Raw genomic sequence first — 24061 nt, forward strand, 5'->3', positions numbered from 1 at the left:
CGCTGTGAGCAGCTGCCCAACCAACTCCATTTCAGGGACAAAAAAAGCATATTGTGGAGGTTACCATGCCTTATGTTTCTTTATTAATTATTTTTCTTTGCATTTATGCCTTATGTTTCTTTATTAATTATTTTTCTTTGCATTTATGTTTATTCTTCCTAAGTGCCCAAAATATTTCTTCTTCTAATTTACATCAATTCTTTGTCTCATGTAAAACATGCCTTACACTTTTCAGTTTAACTAGGATTACCTTTGATTATCCCTGGGTATGGACTATATCATGCTCTAATTAAAAGATTAGGGTTTCACACAAGGTCAGAAAATAACCCAGTATAAACAGGAAGTGATGTCATTTGTAGATAGTCTAATAGGAAGAGCATCATACTATGTCTGAGAAGGGTTTTTAAGTTATCAGTGTATACAGTTGTTATTTACTAGCTCTTAAGTGCAGGTATTTATTTATTTTCAGTGTTTATTTGGCTGCACCGGGTCTTAGTTGTGACGTGTGGGATCAAGTTCCCTGATCAGGGATGGACCCGAGCTCCCTGTATTGGGTGCCCAGAGTCTTAGCCACTGTACCATCAGGGAAGTCCCTAGCTCTTAAGTGTATTTAAATGATTCCTTTTCCTACCATTCAAATCAATGGCTCACTCTCATGACATTGAGACAAGTCCACATTTCTTGTTATTAACACTATGAATCATATTCTCTAGTATTTCCATGATATTCTTAAATGTCAAAATGAATAATAAGATGTAGCCCTTTTACTGTCAGTGCTTACCTTAGATTTTCTGAATACTAACTAGAATGGAGAAACTCATTCTGTAATTCCCTGCAGCAGCCTTACCACTATTTAGCTTCTCAATAATGAAACTACATTTTTTTATAAGAGTGAGAAAAAAGGACAGATTTAGAAGTTTAAAGACCTGAGTGTGAATCTTGACTTCTTCCAGTGGCATCCTTACAGGTTGTTATCCCATGTCTGCTTGTGAGTGATAGTGACAGAAAGTACATTACCTCCCAAAGTGCTGCACTGCATCTTTGCTGCTTCTAGCTGTTATTTCCATATATGTGTATGAACATTTGAGCCTCAGTTTTTTCAACAGGTAAGTGGAAGTTAAGATAGAAGTGCCACAGGACAGAGGCTTAACACTAATATGTATTAAATGCGTATTTTGTTGTGATAGACATTCCAAATGTCCAGTTAATGGGAAATAGATGGGGAAACAGTGGAAACAGTGTCAGACTTTATTTTTCTGGGCTCCAAAATCACTACAGATGGTGACTGCAGCCATGAAATTAAAAAACACTTACTCCTTGGAAGGAAAAGACGCTTACTCCTTGGAAGGAAAGTTATGACCAACCTAGATAGCATGTTCAAAAGCAGAGACATGACTTTGCCAACAAAGGTTCGCCTAGTCAAGGCTATGGTTTTTCCTGTGGTCATGTATGGATGTGAGAGTTGGACTGTGAAGAAGGCTGAGCACTGAAGAATTGATGGTTTTGAACTGTGGTGTTGGAGAAGACTCTTGCGAGTCCCTTGGACTGCAAGGAGATCCAACCAGTCCATTCTGAAGGAGATCAGCCCTGGGATTTCTTTGGAAGGAATGATGCTAAAGCTGAAACTCCAGTACTTTGGCCACCTCATGCGAAGAGTTGATTCATTGGAAAAGACCCTGATGCTGGGAGGGATTGGGGGCAGGAGGAGAAGGGGACGGCAGAGGATGAAATGGCTGGATGGCATCACTGACTTGATGGACGTGAGTCTGAGTGAACTCCGGGAGTTGGTGATGGACAGGGAGGCCTGGCTTGCTGCGATTCATGGGGTCACAAAGAGTCGGACACAACTGAGCGACTGATCTGATCTGATCTGATATTTAAAGAATTGTGTCAAATCTTTGATATAAAGGAGATTTGATGTCACTGGGAAGTTAAGATGGAAACAAACAAAATAGTGAACTTGAGATTAAGATGTAAACAAAAAAGTGAACTTGAGGTTGTTTTGGTGTAAATCTGTAAGTGTGTGCTAAGTCACTTCTGCTGTGTCTGATTATTTGAGGCCCTGTGGACTGTAGCCCACCAGGCTCCTCTGTATGTAGGATTCTCCAGGCAAGAATTTTGGAGTGGTTTGCCATGCCCTCCTCAGGGGATCTGCCCAACCCAGGAGTTGAATTCATGCCTCTTATGCCTTCTGCATTGGCAGGTAGTTCTTTGCAACTTGTGCCACCCGAGGAGTCCCAAGGTATACGTGCAATTCTTTAGAGAAATAATACAAGAACCTGGAACAACTGCAGGAAAACCTCAAGGTGAATAGAGAACATTTTAGATAATTAGCATAAAAGTAAATGTGTGAATGGAATTAAGCATGTATATATTCTAAGAAGAAGCCTTATCATCTCATAATTGTATAGCAGTGAGATAAAGTGACATATATAAAATTTTTTAAAAAGAGCAGCAAAGCTGGTGGGAATCAGCTTGTCTCTGGTTTCCACTGTGGATGGGGAACCATGGCGACACAGTCTGGTGTTCTGCCAGGACAATTGTAATCACCTCAAGCTGGGTTCCTTGCTTCCCACCCAGTAACATCCCACCCAATTATCAAACCACCACAGAAAAAATGCTAAATACACATATATCATAGCGTATAGACTTATGCTTTCACATGAAAGTAGTTGTTTGCACCCAAACCCTAGTATGTGCATGCATACACACACACACACACACACACACACACACACCCCTCCATATACCTTGGAATAAGACAGATGGAAACCTCAGAGAGAGAGAATCACTTATAGTCTTCTTCACAAAAGCATTGGTTTTGAGACTCAGAATATACCCGTTTCTAGGCGACTGGTCACCTCATAGAAGTCCTTTAAGAGAGGTGTAGACATAGAGGCCTAAATGTGTTTTGCTGATGAAAACTAAAATTGAAGTCAGCTTCAGTGACACCTGATAAAATTAACTTCTCTTTGTCCAAATGAAATGGAAGGTTATTAATTTCATGAAAGTCACTTACAATTATTGAGGAAAGCTATTAAAAATAAATCACAGGTTCTGGATATTCCAGCACTTTATAGGAAGCAAATTAGTATGGAAGCTGATTACTACTGATTGCAAACGTGTTTATGTTTAATTTAAAGGATCCATAGAGAACAACTAGTGGACTGGTCATTGAAATAACTTATTCTGTAACAGGAAATTTAAAAGGTATGTATGCTAGAATATAAATGCTCAAATTACGAAATTTTAAAGCAAATATCTTTTAAAACATTTGTATTGAGGAAAATGGTTTCTCTTTAATCAGTCAAAATAAATTTATGATCTGAAATCACATATTTTAAAATTTCAACTTTTTTTTTGCTAATTCTGTTATTGGTTAATGTGGGCTAAATTCAAGAACAAATCCTAGTCAAAATAAAGGGAAAAACATGGTACTTTAAAAATATAGAAATATATTGAAATTTAGTAAGTTTTGCATTTAGAAGTTGTTTGGTCTCTTTGACGCTTCATCCTTAACTATGAGCTTTGTCTTTGGTAACTAATTTCTCATATAGACAATAATTATGATTGATATACCATAAAAGCAAATGTTTTGGCATCAGCTGCTTCTTCAGTGTACGCATCCAATTTCACTGGTTTGTAGAAAAATATTGAATTATGCATAAGAGAAAAGTCTTAGATAGTCTCCAAACAGAGCATATTTTGAGTAATTTGAGTATGCAGGAACACTGAATTCTTCACCCAAGTGGTCCTCAGGCCTCTGAAGTAACATTCCGATTTTGTAGGGATTTGTTTAATAATCTTTCCTTATTGTGAGTCAACATGTTAGCCCCTTCCACTCCAACTCACTGGTAGGTTATTGTCTACATCAAGGCCTCCCAGAACAAGTGTGCTAAGTTGTCATCATCTATGTGATGACAGCATCATACTTTCCTCCCCTCAGAGAAGACTATCTCCAGTTGTGCCATTTAGCAACATGTTCTTCTAAATAATTTCCTTTCAACGTCCCTAATAAAGGGTGCTATTGCCAGTAAACCTATTGTGTGGCTCCTTTTTTTTTTTTTTTTTTTTTGCCAGAAGCAGAGCAGTCTTCTTGATTCTGCTTATTTCTCTTTTACAGTACAATTTCTACTTCCTGTTCATAGCAAAAGTTACTATTGACACTAAGGGTTCTAATACCTGAGTTGACAGCTGTAGGCTCAGGAAAAGTAATTTATAAGCTGTCCAGTGTTCAGCAATGAAGAGTCCCTGACAAAATGCCCTGGACACAAATCACAACTTCCAACCTTACTAGATTGTGACTAGATGAAATTACTTAATCATTCCAAACCTCTATTTTTCACCTTTAAAAGCCCCCCCAAAAAACAATACTGACATAACAATATTGGGTGGAATTTATAATTAGATACAGTGTCTAGTGTAGAATCTGAAAAACTGTAGGTACTTGGTAAATATGACTTCTCCCTCTTCTACATCAAATAATGTAGATTACTTCCAGGAGTCCCAGTCACTTCTTATTTACTTCTGACAAATGATTTTTTTTAAGTGCTAATTATAAAATGGACTAATTACGGTGTAGCCTTGGGAAATTTTACAGTAGGTCATTAAAGTTGTAATTGTGATGCAACTATGTTTTAGATAGAGATCTGATAATAAATCCCCCAGAAACCTTTATATAATGTAGCTTTTTAATTTGAAGCCAAGGAACAGAATGAGAAAACTAGAGCTTTTCATCTTCAAAAGAGTTTATGAGTTTTAAGTAAATTAGTAGGCATAGCTCTCTCTTGTGCACCAGGACAGGGCGATTAGTCCTATTGGCAAAGCAGGAAATGAGTGCCCAGAGGGATAGATTATTCTACCCAAGGTCTGTGAACAGAGTGAGAACGTGAGGATTTGTGCCCGTGAATGTGCAGTAAAGTGCCCATGAGTGTGTGTGTTAGAGGTGGGTGTGTATTGGAAGGAGCTGGGAAGGTTCCTAATGAAAACTGATGCAAAGGCTTAATAATATAGTTTTTACAAGCTTAGTAAGATTTCTATTGTCTAGAGTAATCGGGGATAAGGATATCTTGCTGCTGGTGTTAAATTGCATGGGTGTTTGTGTTATATAGATACAGATGTGTGGATATATACCTAATTCTGTGCTATATAGAGTTATTGTTTTTAGTCACTAAGTCGTATACGACTCTTTCATGACTCCATGGATTGTAGCCTGCCATGCTCCTCTATCTATGGAATTTCCCAGGCAAGAATACTGGAGTGGTTTTCCATTCCCTTCTCCAGGGAATCTTCTGGATCCAGGGATAGAACTTCTGTCTCCTGCTTTGACAGGTGGATTCTTTACCACCGAGCACTGAGCTACCAGGAAGCCCTGCTTTGTAAAGTACATACCCTGTTTATAAACAAAATTCATCCCATCAGTTACCTGTTCACTTTACATCCACACTCTTCCCTTCTTTAGTTCTGTTCTCTATGTGTGCCTCAGAACCACATTTCTCAGGCTCTCTTGGCCAATGGCTTCTGAGTGGAGTTGGCCCATACGAAGCACTAAATTGGAAAGCAGAGCTCTATTTCCTACTTTCCCCCCTCTCTCTCTGCTTTCTGTTTTGTCTGTTTCTGGGTTCATTTAGGGTTCCAAATCCTGATAGACCTACTGGATCTGTCTGTTTCCTGGACTCAGGCTTTGCCCCTTCAGTCTTGGGGTGAGAGTGATTTCATGTTGTTGTCAATCCTACGTGGCTCTGTTGTCCTTCCTTTAGCTTCTTACCTTTTCTTCACTTGTTCAATCAACTGTCTTAAATCTTCTGCTTTCTAGTATTTCAAGACGTTTCTGTTTTTAGATATACCAACTTTTTCTTTTTCAATATATTTAATTTTGAATGAGCATATGCACTGAGAGATTAGACTGTTGATGGTATGTTATTGAGTCCAAAGTCATTAAATATCACTGCATTTTTCTTTTAGGCTTTTTCAAATTAATTAAATTATGCCATGATATAACTGTGGGCAAATCACTAAACTCTTAGTTTCACTTTTATCTTTATCTGTACAGTAAGTATAAATTGATAGGTCCTCTCTTCCTCAATTAATGAAATGAAGCACTTTACGTATATACAAAATGCAATCTGAACAGTCACAATAGTGTAGAGAAATCAATGTGACCTAGTATTGGTTTAACTTGTGAAATTCATGTTCTAACACATGCTTTCCCTGTGTTCTAGGGCACAGAAGTTAATTTTTCTGAAACTTTGGTCTCCTTATCTAAGAAAATGTTCAATTCATCTCCTCTTTTATCAGTTTCATGAAGATTACTTTGTCTAACCTTTATAAATCTCTTAGCACTGTTCTTTCAGTAAAAGAGGTCTTCACGGAGCCTAGATTGCTCATCTATTATACGACAAGATGGAGAAGTGTTTTCTGATAGCACTTTCTCCTTGATTTACTCCTAGGTAAAACACATATGCGTTGTGCTGTATTCAGTCACTAAGTTGTGTCCAACTATTTGCAACACCATGAACTGTGGCCCACCAGACTCCTTTGTCCATGGGATTCCCCAGGCAAGAATACTGGAGTGGGTTGCCATTTCCTTTTCCAAGGGATCTTCCTGACCCAGGGATTGAAGTCATGTCTTCTCTATTGGCAGGCAGATTCTTTATCACTGAGCCACCAGGGAAGCCCCTTAAAACAGGAATAGCAAATACACGCTCATAACTTGATTAACTGAATCTCTTTCTCTGCCTCTCTCTTTTTTTAGAAAATAATCATTATATTTTATTGATTTCAGGTCACTGCTCACCTACTGAGTTTCTATGGTAATTTACCAAACACTCCTGTGAAATTACATTTCTTTGAATTCTATATTGAATTTGCTGATTATGGATAGTTACTTAATTTTGGTTAACTTACCTGTACCAGATTGCATTTTCTTCTGTTTTAATTAAAGGTCAAGAATCTTATCATGTCACGGTTAGAGTTTCCATCATATGCCTTCTCTAGCTTACCCAGACTCACCCAAGTTATTGTGTTATTTCCCCAGTTTCTATATGGCATTCAGGTTTAGAATAATACACGATCCGATCTTGTGCAAGCTAGGGACAGAGGTGTCACCACCTTCTTTCGACCTTGCTTGGTTACTAGAACTCTAGCCAGTTGAACTGTGATGATTGAGCTCCAGCAAAACCTATACTTTTACTGGAGTGACTGAAAAGTTGGGCATCAGAGATAGCATATGGATTTAGGAATGTCGTTGTTTGGGAAATAGATGGGGAAACAGTGGAAACAGTGTCAGACTTTATTTTTCTGGGCTCCAAAATCACTACAGATGGTGACTGCAGCCATGAAATTAAAAGACTCTTACTCCTTGGAAGGAAAGTCATGACCAACTTAGATAGCATATTCAAAAGCAGAGACATGACTTTGCCAACAAAGGCCCGTCTAGTCAAGGCTATGGTTTTTCCAGTGGTCATGTATGGATGTGAGAGTTGGACTGTGAAGAAGGCTGAGCGCCGAAGAATTGATGCTTTTGAACTGTGGTGTTGGAGAAGACTCTTGAGAGTCCCTTGGACTGCAAGGAGATCCAACCAGTCCATTCTGAAGGAGAACAGCCCTGGGATTTCTTTGGAAGGAATGATGCTAAAGCTGAAACTCCAGTACTTTGGCCACCTCATGCGAAGAGTTGACTCATTGGAAAAGACTTTGATGCTGGGAGGGATTGGGGGCAAGAGGAGAAGGGGACGACAGAGGATGAGATGGCTGGATGGCATCACTGACTCGATGGACATGAGTCTGAGTGAACTCCGGGAGTTGGTGATGGACAGGGAGGCCTGGTATGCTGCGATTCATGGGGTCGCAAAGAGTCAGACACGACTGAGCGACTGATTTGATCTTATCTGATCTGATTTTTTCAATGGGAAATGTGAAATGGCAGAAAGAGCACCTGATTTACAAATAGAATCTGTATTCTAATCCTTATTCTATCAGTTATGATCTCTGATAGCTTAGGCAAGTCTCCCATCTTTGTTTTAAATTTTATCCTCTGCAAAATGAGGTGGCTGGTTTCAATGCTGTTTATATTTCATCTAACTCCACAGTTCTACAGTATCAAAAAAACATTTAGATTTGGTTCCAATCTCTACTTACATCTAGCTGAATTTTGATTTATATATGTGTGTGTGTGTGTGTGTGTGTGTGTGTGTGTTTCTTACTAAGACTATTTTTAGAGCAGTTTCGGGTTTACAGCAAAATGAACATACAGATATTCCCCATATACTCTCTGCCCCACACATGCATAGCTTCCCCTTTAACAATATCCCCACCAGAGCATTATGTTTGTTACAACTGAAGAACCTACATTGAGGCATCATAATTTTACAGGGCCCATAATTGACATTAAGGTTCACTTGGTGTTGTGTATTCTATGGTTTTGGGTAAATGTATAATGACATATGTCCATTATTATGGTATCACGCACAGTATTTTCACTGCCCTAAAAATTCTCTGTACTCTGCCTACCAATTTCTTAACCTTCACCCAACCCCTGGAAACCACTAATTTATTACAGTCTCCAAAGTATTTGCTTTTTCATAGTGTCATATAGTTAGAATCATAAGTATGTAGCCTTTTCAGGTTGAATTTTTTTTCACTTAATAATATGCACTTAAATTTCCTTCATGTGTTATCATGGCTTGATAGCTCACTTCTTTGTTAGTACTTAATAATATTTGTCTGGATGTACCATAGTTAATTTATCCATTCACCTACCGAAGGACATCTTGGTTACCTCCAAGTTGTAGCAATTATGAATGAAACTGCTCTAAGCATCTGTGCGCAGGTTGTTTGTGGACATACGTTTCAACTCCTTTGGGTGAATACCAAGGAACATGATTGCAGAATTGCATAGTAGGAGTAGGTTTAGTTTTGTAAGAAACTGCCAAGCTGTCCTCCAGAGTGTCTGAACTATTTTGCATTCCCACCAGCAGGGAATGAGAGTTTGTGCTGTTCCACGTCCTGGTCAGCATTTGGTGTTGCCAGTGTTCTAAATTTGGGGCATTCTATAGGTACACAGACATAGCTCATTATTTTCATTTGCATTTCCCTGATACTCTAAATGTGGAGCATTGTTTCATATGATTATTTTCCCTCTGTATATTTTCTTTGGTGACATATCTTTTAGGGTCTTGGCCTGTTTTTCAATTGAGTTGTTTGTTTTCCTATATAGAATTTTAAGCTTCCTTTGTATATTTTGGATAACTCTTCTTTATCAGATGTGTCTTTTTTGAGCATTTCTCCCAGTCTTGCCTTCTCATCTTTACACATTGCCTTTCATGTTATATCTTTTTGTTTCTAAGATATACTATAGTATTGGGAAAATTCTTGTTATTGAAAATCAAACAAAGATGTGATATAAAAACTGGATCATGGAGCCAATGAAGCTAAGAACTAGAATTATTTTTTAAATTAAATAATTTGCTCTATTTCCATACTTAAATTTCTTCATCATGTAAGTATGCATGTGTATATATACACACACACACAATAATAAACAAACAAAAAAAAATGTAAGTGTGCTTATCATGAAAAGCCACCAGCCTTGGTCTTATCCTTTTGCACTAATTCCCCACTCTCATTTCACTAATATTTGGCATTTTCCTGGTTGTTAACTTTGTATCTCTAAATAAAATATTAAGCCACTATTTCTTTCTTTATCTATTTTAGTTATGATGCATTGACTTTCCATAATGATGGAAATTTAAGTCATTTACACAACCTGCCATTTCTTCCCACTCCTCTCTACCTGGTTCTGTCATTATTTGCAGTTCTCAAAGTTAGACTTAATGACACATTTCAGTAAGTAGAATAGTATGGTTAAGAAATGGGGCTTTTTTTTGGGGCAAAACTGAGGGGTTGATCTAGTCACATATCTCCCTGGTTTCCTTCTAACAGATTTCCAGACTTACAGTAACGATTATATTTGACTGAGCATCCATTTAAACTTACAAGCCTGTGCCTTTTTTTGTTGTTGTTCAAGGCAAGACCTCACTTTCATCTCAGTCTGAGTTGCATGAGGCTTTTAATATGAAATCACTTTCCATTCAGTCCAACGCTTCCTTGTTGCTGATGAATGTCATGCATAATGAAAGATTATATCCATTTATCCTCAGCAGTAAATCATTTATCACACAAGGGAGATATATTATTGTGAATTCTGATCAAAGCTGCCCACTTCCTTTAGCCAGCAGAAATGCTGCACCCTGTTAGTGGACTGCACAATATCCTGCTAGAAACAGGGAAAATTATGCTATTGAATGAGGGTTTGGCAAACCCTAGGGGTTTCTAAAATGTCTTTTTTTTTAAAAAAAATCATGTTTCATGTAGAATTTTCTATGATTCAGGCATGTGAACTGTACGAGTCCCTTTTTGGCTTTCTTCACTTAATTAAATCTGAAAGCTGTGGGACTTTTTGCAGCTTGCTCTGTGATGTCTGCAAACAGATTTGTGAATGACATTGTGTGGATATTTTGCCCCCTTTCTTAGGCAATAATTATTCCCACTTCTTTTTGAAGCATGCTGTGCATGGTTTTATCAGTTCATTTGCTAATGAGCTCCTTCTCTCCTTTATAATGCCAATCACAAAGATGCCTTTTAAATAAGATTAATCTCTCAGATTTATTTCCTTTTCACTTTTCCTTATCAAGCTGTGTACTGCTTTGCTTCAGGGAATCACCCACAGTATCCAGGCAAGAAACAAGGCTGGCCCGTTTGATCTCTTGTTGATATCATACTCACTCACTGTCTCCTTCTGAAAGCACTCAAATCCAGAAAGGACCTCACAGTCCTCCAGAGGAGTCTCTTCTTATGTTGTGTCTTTGATTGGAGGTATCATTGCCCTATGTTCCACATCTGTGTTCACTGCCTTTCAAATTCAACAGCATGTGAATGCCTCAGTATTAAAGTGATCCTAAGTAGAGTGAGTTGCAGAAATAAGGAGAAAGAATGGACCGTATTTATTCCTTTGGTCTTACCTGGGCTCCTGGCCAGGATGCTCTTACAATTTATTCAGAATTTATGCAAAGTGGTGGCTAGTGATCCACACAATTGAGTCACAAATCTGTACCTAACATCTACAAACAACGTTGCTTCATTTGATGTTCATCACATTCTGGAAGTAGCCTTTCAATGTTTTGACCATTGAAGAACTAGCAAATTAAGAAACTTAATGTGCCTCCTCCAGACTCTATGAACACATTATCTTCCTTGCTTGGTGGATAAAATTAAATATAATATGCTCAGGCTCCTTATATTTAAAACAAGAGATTGATAAATTTATCAGAACAAATTATAGTGATAGCAAAAATATTATACATTAACTTTAATCTAGGTGTTCCTGTTGATGGTTCTTTCTTCTTTGACTAATCAGAAGTTCATCTACATACAACTGCCAGGTCTAGAGAATAAATTTAGGACACCCAGTTAAATTGAAATGTCAAATAAAAATAATCAATGCATTTTTAGTGTAAGTATGTCCCAAGTATTACACATGGAACACACTATTGCCAAAAAATGTTTATTTGAATATCAGATTTAACTGGATGTTGTATATTTTATCTGGAAACTCTAAACATGGGAGAATCCAAATTCTGGTCTTTGCTATGCTCTAGATATAAATTACTTAGCTTAGTAACTGTCATGGACTGAATTGTGTCTTCTGAAATCTCATTACATTCAAGCATTAAATTTCAGTGTAACTGGATCTGGAGAGTGGGTCTTTAGGAGGTAATTAAGATTAAATGCAACCATATAGGTAGGGTCCTCTTCTGATAGGATTGGTGGCCTTAGAAGAAGAGGAAGAGAGAGATTGATGTGGGAGAACTATTGATAGGTCAATCTCTCCACCATGTGAGGTAGCAGAAGGCAGCCATCTGCAACCCAAGAAAAGAGCCCTCACCAGACCCAGGCCTTGCTGGCATGTTTATCTTGGATCTCTAGGCTCCAGAACTGTGAGAAAATGATTTTCCATTGTTTAAACCACCTAGTCTATGATACTTGTTTATGGCAGCCCAAACAGGCTAATATAGTAAGTTTAGAATGTTTTATTCTGGCTCAGTTTTACATTTCTTGCTGAACTGTGACCTGATAAAGATGATTGCCACTTCTCTTCCATTGACTAGTCTGAACATGCGAGTCAATTACTCTTCCAATTTCAAGTGAGTAGAGAGAGACAAGTGAAGGAATCTGCTACTAGTTGAACCTTGAACATCAGAGAAAGTCTGTGATTGGCTAATCTCACTATGTTGGTGATGTCTTGAAAATGAAAGTATTAGCTGCTCAGTCTTGTCCGACTCTTGTGACCCCATGGACTACAGCCTGTCAGGCTCCTCTGTCCATGGAATTCTCCAGGCAAGAATATTGGAGTGGGTAGCCATTCCCTTCTCCAGGGGATCTTCCTGACCCAGGGATCGAACCCAGTTCTCCCACATTACAGGCAGATTCTTTACTGTCTGAGCCACCAGACAAGCCCTGGTGATATCTTACATGAAAATTTGAAGAAGGAGGGATCATAGGGAGTATTCTGTGTGCTAGTTGTTCAGTCATTTCAACTCTTTATGACCCCATGGATTATAGCCCTCCAGTCTCCTCTGTCCATGGGATTCTCCAGGTAAGAATACTGGAGTGGGTTGCCAGTTCCTTCTCCATGGGATCTTCCTGACCAAGGGATCAAACCCAGGTCTTCCACATTGCAGGCAGATGCTTGACTATCTAAGCCACCTGGGAAGCCACATAGGGAGTAGATGTGACAGTAAATCCTGGTCTGTTGTTGGCTGAGAAATATCAAAGGCAGTCATGGGAACTTTGCATTAAGGAAGTGGGGGAAGAGAGCATGACTCTCCTCTGAATTTAATGTTAGAACGTAAATTATTTGCCTAAATTTTCTTATTATTAAGCATATTTATAAGGATGAGGGGCAATGTGGGTCCATGCAGTGTGTACAGAACACACACAGTAAATCAAGACTCATAACTCCACTTAGAGATGAGCCCCTGACGCCGTGCGGAGGTCTATCACCGACCTCTGTCACATCTCTCAGTGGCAGAAATGGGAGTCATTCTGCATCCATAGGACATTCCTTTCCACCACAGTAGGCTACGTCCCTTGAAATCTAGAATCTCACATTTGTCACAATAGATTTTGTGTATACAGGAAATTAATAGCATAGCATTTTGTTAATTTGAATTGATAAAGCAGAAATCCATCCATCTTCTGCTTGTCACTATTACCCCATAACCCTTTTGTTCTCGATAAAGGCGACTATTGCTGTACTACCTCTAATGTGATATTGAATTTGGGAAGTCTTCCTGCAAGAGGGCCAATAAATTACTTCTTAATTTACCTTCTTACCCTAAAAAGAGTCTTTTTTTTTTTTTTTTTTTTTAGATGCAGTAAAGCCAAAGCTAAATTAGATAGAATGGCTTTATTTTGCCCACATGGCTGCTTTGGATAGTATCGCTATGTATTTTAATCTGTGTAGTACCTTCATGCCATCCTATGTATTTTAATTTTGTTAATGTGGTAGCAAAGGTAAGTGAGGCTCTTGACCAAATAGGGGCAGAAATTTCTATAAAGGCCAAAAATTTATTCAAACTAACATGAGAACTCAAAAGTGTTCAAAAGTGAACGTGCCATATATGAGAGTAAGATGATAATGTAAACAGGTTCTGTCTCTCTGGTGCTAAAATTGACCAGTGAACTGTATGGGTGACCACTGGACCAGGTACCTAATATTTACACATGATTGAAAGGAACTTGCAGTTGAGAACACACATGGTTTACACACACACACACATATATATATATACATATATATATATATATAATTTATCAGACTTGAAATCATTTTTTTTCCTTTTTGTCTTTAGGGCTCAAGTATTAACTGAATGCAGCACACCTCGTAAATTTGAGCAGATGGTTTCAAACTTACTTCTGAAATCATATCAGTCTCATGAAGAAGTAATTTGCCTCTATCTACTTTATTATTTTCAATTTATTTATTTTAATTGGAGGCTAATTACAATATTGTAGTGGTTTTTGCCATACATTGACATGAATCAGCCATGGGTGTACATGTGGCCCCCATCCTGAACCCCCCTCCCACCTCCCTCCCCACCCCATCCCTCAGGGTGGTCCCAGTGCACTGGCTTTGAGTGCCCTGTTTCATGCGTTGAACTTGGACTGGTGATCTATTTCATGTATGGTAATATACATGTTTCAATGCTATTCTCTCAAGTCTTCCCACCCTCACCTTCTCCCACAGAGTCCAAAAGTCTGTTCTTTATATCTGTGTCTCTTTTGCTGTCTTGCATATAGGGTCATCATTGCCATCTTTCTAAATTCCATATATATGTGTTAATACACTGTATTGGTGTTTTTCTTCCTGACTTACTTCATTCTGTATAATAGGCTCCATCCACTTTACAATCCAAACTTGGTTAAAGGGAAATTAAAAAAAAAAATCCTTATATTTTCTGAAAATTGTAGGTATAATTTCATTAGCAAGAATAATCATAGTTGTAAGATAAGTGACATTATAAGCAAAAACTGCCTCAGCCATGGAATTTGTGATATGTTGATAACACTTCAGAAGATCTTCATGAGTTCAAAGACAGCTGTTGCTCTGCAGTGTAAAAGAATTCAAATCTAATCTTCCATTTATAGTTCAAAGGACTTTAGAAAGACAGTACCTACAGCTAGGCTATAGGTAAATTTAATTCCAATTTTGGTTAGCTTAAATATCTTGCTGTCTTAATTAGTGTTCCTTTTAAATAAGACCACTTAATTAAGTTCTGAATTCAGCTAAAGAAAGCTTACACCTTAATCAGTGTCACAGTATTCTTCATAGCAAAACCTAGATCTCAGCCTCAGCAGTGAGTGGCAGGGAAGGGAATGGGTTCTAACATCATAAGTAATTGTTGAGCCTATAGCTCTAGGCTGCAGATGCTTACCTCGAAAAGTTTCTAGTCTTTCCGGCACACATCTGCGTTCAGATAGAGACCTGGTTTGGGATTCTGACTTCAGGGCTCCTCATTTCTTCAGTGCTGGGCAGTTTAGTCACCTTGGTCAAACTGTATCCTCTGTGCTTTTGCCTTTTTTTTAAACTTAGAACAGTCTGCAATCAAGAAATGTCATTTTTTTTTTTTTTTGAGAAATGTCAAGTGGTACTCCTATTACAGAGCTTTCCCATCCATAGTTGGTGAATAGCTGTTAAATTAATCCAAGCTTAGGAAGTTTGCCTTTAAATCAGTAACCAGCCTCTGTGACATGGTTTGCTTAAGAACATTTTGAAATTGTCTAGTAATGTTTAAACCTAGGTCTTTATTTCTTATCATGAATCATGGCTTCTTTTCATGATATTTGGACCATATTTTTAAATACTAATCTTGGGAAAGACAGCTGAAGAACAATGGTTTATGTATCTATACAATTTCCATGAAGAATGCCAGAAAGTTCCACAGATCAAACAAGGACTTTAAAATCAACCCTAGTTGAGTTTGTTCGAAGACTTACTGGCTGTATGATTTTGAAACAAGAGGCTTAACCTTTGTGAACCTCTGTTTCTTCACTTGAATAGCTAGGATGATGATTCCAAATTCACAGATTTTTTTTTAAAGGAACTATCATGCATTGAGTGCTTACCAAAACAACAAGTGTTATTTATTCCTAATAATAACACTAGGAGGGAGCTACTATTGTTATCTCCATGTTACAGATAGAAGGAAGAAGGTAGAGGAAGGCTAAGCAGCTAGGAAATAGCCAATCCCAGCTTTAAAAACCAGGATGTGCTCCAAACCACCCTGCACCTAATAGGTAAAGTTTAAATGCCTGATGATTTTTCCATTTTCCCAAACCAAGGACTGACTTTGAGGCTGAGGAGAATTGGCAGGAGATAAAGAAGAATACCTGGAGGGAGTGTTTTTTTTTTTTTTTTAATCAAATCAGCATTTAATAGGCCCCTCCAAATTGGCAGACTTGTGTATCACTGACAAAGTGTCTCCTTTCCTGTAATATCAAAGAGTAATTGCCATTTTTGTCTATGAATGAAAGTTGCCACAGTCAGAAAGCAAACCATACAGTTCACCACCATTTCTCTTGTGAAGTTAATTGATTTCTGCTAGTTGAAATTTTATGTCTAAAATCAAGTTTCCAAGAAAGAAGCGTGCATACTTTCTCTAAAATGCATGGAGAGACCAGATCCTATACCATGTTTGAAGCAAACATTTCTAACCTTCATGCATTTCTCTCTGTAAATTATGTAAAATGCATTTTTGCAAATATGTGCAGTAGAAGGTCTCTAGGCATATGTATGTAATATAATAACCACATGTGCTTGCTCATTTTTTTCCTTCCTGGTATCATTCCTAGGGTTTAAAGTGGGAACAGGATTATAGAAGCTTTGTGTAAAGTTCAGTTCAATTCAGTCACTCGGTCGTGTCTGACTTTTTGCAACCCCATGAACTCCAGCACGCCAGGCCTCCCTGTCCATTACCAACTCCCAGAGTTCACCCAAACTCTTGTCCATCAAGTCAGTGATGCAATCCAGCCATCTCATCCTGTCATCACCTTCTCCTCCTGCCTCCAATCCCTCCCAGCATCAGAGTCTTTTCCAATGAGTCAACTCTTCGCATGAGGTGGCCAAAGTACTGGAGTTTCAGCTTTAGCATCATTCCTTCCAAACAACACCCAGGACTGATCTCCCTTAGAATGAACTGGTTGGATCTCCTTGCAGTCCAAGGGACTCTCAAGAATCTTCTCCAACACCACAGTTCAAAAGCATCAATTCTTCGGTGCTCAGCTTTCTTCACAGTCCAACTTTCACATCCATACATGACCACTAGAAACACCATAGCCTTGACTAGAAGGACCTTCATTGGCAAAGTAATGTCTCTGGTTTTGAATATGCTATCTAGGTTGGTCATAACTTTCCTTCCAAGGAGTAAGCGTCTTTTAATTTCATGGCTGCAATCACCATCTGTAGTGATTTTGGAGCCCCCCAAAATAAAGTCTGACACTGTTTCCACTGTTTCCCCATCTATTTCCCATGAAGTGATGGGACCAGATGCCATGATCTTCATTTTCTGAATGTTGAGCTTTAAGCCAACTTTTTCACTCTCCACTTTCACTTTCATCAAGAGGCTTTTAGTTCCTCTTCACTTTCTGCCATAAGGGTGGTGTCATCTGCATATCTGAGGTGATTGATATTTCTCCCAGCAATCTTGATTCCAGCTTGTGTTTCTTCCAGTCCAGCATTTCTCATAATGTACTCTGCAGAGAAGTTAAATAGCAGGGCGACAATATACAGCCTTGACATACTCCTTTTCCTATTTGGAACCAGTGTGTTGTTCCATGTCCAGTTCTAACTGTTGCTTTCTGACCTGCATACAGGTTTCTCAAGAGGCAGGTCAGGTGGTCTGGTATTCCCATCTCTTTCAGAATTTTCCACAGTTTATTGTGATCCACACAGTCAAAGTCTTTGGCATAGTCAATAAAGCAGAAATAGATGTTTTTCTGGAACTCTCTTGTTTTTCGATGATCTAGTGGATGTTGGCAACTTGATCTCTGGTTCTTCTGCCTTTTCTAAAACCAACTTGAACATCTGGAAGTTCACGGTTCATGTGTTGCTGAAGCCTGGATTGGAGAATTTTGAGCATTACTTTCCTAGCGTGTGAGATGAGTGCAATTGTGCAGTAGTTTGAGCATTCTTTGGCATTGCCTTTCTTTGTGATTGGAATGAAAACTGACCTTTTCTAGTTTTTGTGTAAAGTACACCCATGCAAATACTAAACAGAGAACAGGCTATAAACTCAACAGCTAAACATTATGATATAGTTGAGGAAGATGTGATAGAAAGTTTTATGTTGGCTGAGCCATCCATGTAGATAACAGAGACTGGTAGTGAAGACAGGGTAGGAGTGGAGAAGAAGGATGTGAAGCAATGATTACATCTCCCATTGATGAGTCAATGACCAGGGAATCGAATCAGAGGATGGATAGTACCGTTCCCCAATGGGACAGTTGTGTGTTGTTTTTGCTTTGCTTTGCTTTGCTCTCCTGACAGGAATAAGTGGGAGAAATGGAAGAATAATCTGGAAATGTAGGGAGGTTGTTGGTCACAAATGAGAGTTCTTTCATTTTCACTCGAAGTCATTATTATTATTAGTTCTAATTTAGTTACTATTCAGAAAAGGATTTCAAAGTAATAAACTGGAATGAGTATTGTAACAAAACAGATGGGCATGGTCTGAAGTTAGCCATGTGGGCTGATGGCCATGGTAACCACTTTTTCCTGGCCAAAGAATGCCCATTTCTGTGGGAACATCAGCAGTTGAGCTAAACATTTAAAAAAATCTCTTTGGGGGGTTTCTGCACCCAGGTTGAGTGCTAGGTTCATTGCATCTGTTTTAACACCCAAGACAAATCAAGTATTTGCTTCTAGCTGACAAGTATGCATATTGTAATTTCTCATCTTTGTCAGTATTGTCCTCTTCTCCTTTGTCCAAGGATTGCCTTTTAAAGCTTTTCTCTAAAGCTGGGCTTTTCTTCAGGGACTGTGTATAAGAAGGAAATGAATAGAAGGGGTGGCTTGTTATTATAGATACAGCTGAACAAGTGGGAGGGGGCTGAGTGCCAAACTAGAAGGATGTATTGGGTAGAAAAGTGAGGTCTGCATTTGAAACCATACAACTGGCCCTATCACTGTAGAAAGTGAGGGGCCTGGCCCCAAAACTCACCAGGAGAGATACGTTGCTGACATTTTAAACTTGGCTCAGAATCTCCAATTTCTTTCCGTCACTTCATTGCCAGGAGCCAGTCTCCCCTATTCAGGGTTTTCATCGTTGTTTAGTTGCTAAGTCTTGTCCAGCTCTTTTGTAACCCCATAGGCTGTAGCCTGCCAGGCTCCTCTGTTCATGGGATTTCCTAGGCGGGAATACTGGGGTGGATTGCCATTTCTTTTTCCAGGGGAGATTGAGTTTACACTGTGGTTGTTCTACTGACAGTAAGACTTCTCCCATTTTCTTTACACACCTGTTTATCAACTGTGGCTGTATTTCCTATTCTGAACCTACTCTTTGGACATCTGCTGCTGCTGTTGCTAAGTCGCTTCAGTCGTGTCCGACTCTGTGCAACCCTATAGATGGCAGCCCACCAGGCTCCCCCGTCCCTGGGATTCTCCAGGCAAGAACACTGGAGTGGGTTGCCATTTCCTTCTCCAATGCATGAAAGTGAAAAGTGAAAGTGAAGTCGCTCAGTCGTGTCGGACTCTTCACGATCCCGTGGACTGCAGCCTACCAGGCTCCTCCATCCATGGGGTTTTCCAGGCAAGAGTACTGGAGTGGGGTGCCATTGCCTTCTCCACTGGCCATCTAGTTGTATGGGAAAAAAAAAGGCTTATGTGTAAGAACACCAGGGAATGTTGATATATTTTAATAAAATTGCTATCACGATGCAAGGCTTTCCAGGGATAAATAAATTCAGAGAACAGGAGTGGATGAATTCAGTGGAGCTTTGAACCAATGCAGAGTAGAAAAATAATAGAGTATTAACCTGATTACGACTGAGCAGCCTTCACTTCCACTTTTCAACCTGATTAAGGCAAGACATATGCTTAAAAAAATGTATTTACCATTAAAGATTACGTATGTACTTTTAAAATTTTATTAATTCCATCATGCTTTATTAAGATGAACAAGCAGAAAGAACTTCTATTATATGAATTTCTTTTGTTCTTATACCTGTACCTCTCAAGAGAGCAAAAATCTTAAAAAGCAGTCTCAAAATTCACCCCTCCCCGCAACTAACACAAACAACAACAAACATGCTGTGATATTTTTGAAAAGATATGCTGTTTATCACACTGTCAAAAGGTCTGCCAAACTCAATCTATGCAATAGAATGCATCCTAAGACATTTTTTCCTTTGCTTTATGTGTTTAATAGTGTCATAAATTCAATCCACCTCACTGACTTTACCTGCTAGGCACATTTTGTCTTCACATTTGGATGGATTTGAACTTATCAAGGTGACATGTGTGATTTTTAAGTGGAAACTTTAATTTGTTATAAAACCCAGCACCAATTAGCGGGGATACATAACCACCTTAACAAAGGAGCAGAGTTTGCCTCATGCCTAGTCACACAGCCCTTGGTGGGTTTCCTAACTGGAGCGGGGCTACTTCAGTCTCATCACACCTTATTATCTACAGCATGCTGATAGGAAGGCAGGGTGACGGCAGGCACTTTGCAAGTTTCCTGGTAACCCATGAGGCCTGAACACTGCAGAGTGGGCTCAAAGCCACGGCAAATCAGTTGAAGACTAGAACAGTTTCAAACATCTTTCCTTATTTTCTTTTCTACACACAAATGGAGTAATGCATTTTAAGTGATGAAAACCCCTTAAAAAGCAAAACAAAACAAAAGCACTTCCCCTTAAAAGCAGCAGTCTCCCAAGCATACCATTGTCACATTAAATGAAGATACAAAGAGTGAAGTGTGCTTAAAATCTCCCACATATGTTGGAAAATAAGTCCTCAGAAGTGAATGCATGCACGCACCTAGCACCTAACTCATCATTAAGGAAAATGAGAACTAAAACACTGTGAATCAAGTAACTCAGAATAAAGATGATGGTGTTACGGCAGCTTCAGAGAACAGAAATTTATTTTTTCATCACAAATGTGCTTCCATCTTAAGTATTTTCTGACTTTGTACAATTAGCGAATCAGTAATATGCCTGCTTTATTTCAAGTGCAGTAAATGAATTTCTTAAAGTTTATGAAAATATGTGTCTGCTTAAACAAACTCTCTCCATAGCCTGTTGGGTATTTGAAGTGTCCATGTATCAGAAGTCTTTGTTCTCAGTCTATAGGGAAAATTACCAAACACACTCCAGTGTGCCAGGTTTGAAAAGGTGCTAAGGAAAGCCTGCCTCATTACCTTTATTCCACTTTAGCTCACAGTGGAAGGTGGAAAAATTACCTGAGTGCCTTTCACTGTGATAGCTCCAACTGCCATAGACCTCATCTAATAGTTTATTACAGTCAGAAAACAAAGCGTATTCTAAAGAAAGAATCCATGGCTCCTGTCTGACAGAACGGTCTCTTTGAATTCTTTTGTCGATTTCATAGATTTCTAACAACCAGAGGATTGTTTTTTAAATCTGATTTTTATGCCAGCAGCACAATTTCCTCCTCAGTAAGTAGGACAGATTCATCCCAGGAGCAACAATGGATGCCTATCTGCTTAACTTGGGCATGACAGATTAAGCTTCAAGCATATACACTAAATGCCACGTCCTTGCTTACACAAATTGTTCAGAGGCAGGCGAGTGGGGCCTCAGCTGTATTTGTTCCTTGAACTGTCAGCTGATGAGCCAGTACTGTCCTGAGACGGCCAACCAGCCTTGATTGAGCAAAGATTGTGGACAGGCAGGGCTGCCTAGACATGCCTCACTGCAAGGGCTTTCAGGTGAATATCCCACTTCCAAATTGCACCCGCCTTAGGAAAGTTTCCCTGGACAATGCCTTGCAGGAATCAGGCACTTGTTTGCTAAATATAAAAGAGAAAAATGAGGAGACAAAAATGTGATTTTAGAGAAAATGCAGAGACCTTTCATGTAGAGATAGATACTTTTCCGATTTGGCCATATCTGAAATAAATGCTGTTATTTCTGGCCTAGCAGTTAGGCGGCACTGACTGGAAAAATTGGTAAGCAAAAAATAAAAGTAAAATTAGCAAATGAACAAACTAGTAAAACATGAGGAAAATGAACAGTAGGCCAAATCTCCTGATAATGTTTCATCAATTATGTTAGAAAATGATTTTTCATTAGAAAAATAACACTTGTAATATGATGCTTTCTGAAAGAGCATTTGCAGTCTTTTAAAGACCAGTATGTTGCATAAAGAAAACTGCAGAATTGTAATATGAGGATAACAATTATTCATACACCATGAGGGGCATCTTCAGTTGTGTTGTTTGTTCGCTAGATATTCCTATAAAACTACCAAAGAAAGGCGCTGCTGCTGTTTTCTTTTCCCCACAGACATAAGACTCTAGAATCCATCTGTCAATGTTAGAAACAGACTGAGCCAAGCATCACAAAAGCATGAATGTACAGTTCTCACGGTGATGTAACTGGTGGCTGTTTTGCTCGTTGAAATCTCGAACCTTTCACAACCACATGCGTATGTTTGTCATTTATCCCTTTTCTCAGGTGCAAAGAAGGCTACCAAGGAGTCCGTTGTGATCAATTTCTGCCGAAAACTGATTCCATCTTATCGGATCCAAGTAGGTCATGCATTTTTCTTCTGTCTCTAACACAATATAAAACTCGGAGTCACAGTTGCTAACTCATTGACCACCGGATCTCAGTTTTGTGTCTCTGAATGCTGCCGAGGGTGGGAGCGGGGGAGAGGCATTCACCTTCAAGGTTTGTTCAGAACTATCTCTGTTGAGGTGTAGGACTTCCGGGGATGGAGCCTGGTTTCCAGATTCATCTCCACTGCTACCCTCCTATGGGAACTGCAACAAATCCTGCTCCCTTAGCTTTTAGGCTCCCTTACTGCCACCCCATTATGAAAACAAGGATATAGAGACATAAAAGACCTCATTATTTATCCAAAAGAGTGTTATGAGAATTGTTAATGTCATACTGCTTCTTACCTTCTGGTTGGTAATTTGTGAAAACATTAAACCCTATTAACTTTAACCTTCCTGATGGAAGGAAATATACATATAAAATAAGAAGTTTTCAGACTAACTGTGAAAACCCTATTTTTAGCAACCCTATTCACATATCAGCGATTACCGTACCAACAACAAATTATTTTTTTCCATTCATGAAAGAAGACAATTTGCTGCTAAGAAATATTACCACTTATTTCTGTCTCTGTGTGGGGTAAAAAATAATGTTCTATACGAATATACTCAGTTCTGGTCAAATGTGAAAATTTTCCTTTATCTGTAAATAATCTGATCTTTCAGTGACTGCTACAGTTGAATCACCACTAAGCAAGGGACTTTTATTGAATCAGCAGTCTAGTTCAGTGAAGATAATGACAGGCATTTTCAGATTGTAAAAGCAATGTTTTGGTTTCCTGAATACCAAACATGCATAACATAAGCTTTAGCGAAATACCATGCATTGATGGCAGCCAGTGGTCACCCTGTCTGAATGTGCAGGTTGCTGCATAATGAACATTTTAAGCAACACTTTTACAAAGTGCAGATTTTTATTGTCCCCCCTACCCTGAATTTTTAAGTATGTTTCCCTGAGTAAACAGAATATTTTTTAAAATAAAATTTCTGTGTAATTCAATTTGCTTGTGTTTTATCTTGACAAGGCAAGCTGCCACCATACAGCATTAACTATTCTTTTCTTAGCAAATTTAACTCTCCTAAAGAAAAGTGGAGGTTGCCTAAAAGCCAGTAACTAAGCTGGCCATGGTTGATCTCTGGTCTCTGAAATGTAAGGCTCTGGTCTCTAGGAGTTTCCCAGGTAGGGGACAGTTACTGGAGTGTGTGGTATCTTTTCTGTCTTGTAGTTTTAGCCACTTGCTCAGCTGATGTCTAAAAGGTATGATTGTGGCTAGAGACGTGTATTTGCTGCATTAGGAAGCATAAAAAGAAGAATGGGTTTGCTGATTTCATTTTCTTTATATTCACTTTGATGTACTTAGTTTTCATTTTTTTTCCCTCTTTCTTTCTTCCTTATTCTTCCCTTCTCTTTCCTTCCCTTTTATTGCCCTTTTTCCTTTCTTCTCTTTATTATTTCTTTCTTACCTATGCTCCCTGCCTTCCTCCTTCCTTTCCTTCCTTCCTTTTTCTTTTCCTGTATAGCTGTAGAATACCTGTTCAGTACAGGGTACTGGAGCAGGGCTTGCATGCAGAACAAAATAGGTAAAATAACCTTTCTTTATACAATCTAATAAAACCTTTGCCATTCTATTAAACATAATAGTCCATCACTGCAAATGTTGAGAATGAGACCACTGTACGTGTTGAAGAAACCAGTA

The 24061-nt window shown here is 38.7% G+C and overlaps 1 protein-coding gene across 3 annotated transcripts in view; it reads left to right on the forward strand.

Annotated features, from left to right (window-relative positions):
* NRG3 (neuregulin 3) overlaps positions 1 to 24061 on the forward strand; it is a 1249006-nt gene that overhangs the window by 908372 nt on the left and 316573 nt on the right. For all 3 annotated transcript variants that reach the window (XM_070364634.1, XM_070364635.1, XM_070364636.1), the window contains exon 3: positions 22261 to 22334. In XM_070364634.1, coding sequence (XP_070220735.1) covers positions 22261 to 22334 — 74 coding nt within the window. The remainder of the gene's footprint in view (positions 1 to 22260; positions 22335 to 24061) is intronic.

The sequence above is a fragment of the Bos mutus genome, chromosome 28 (assembly GCF_027580195.1).
Source record: "Bos mutus isolate GX-2022 chromosome 28, NWIPB_WYAK_1.1, whole genome shotgun sequence".
Classification (NCBI taxonomy): Eukaryota; Metazoa; Chordata; class Mammalia; order Artiodactyla; family Bovidae; genus Bos; species Bos mutus.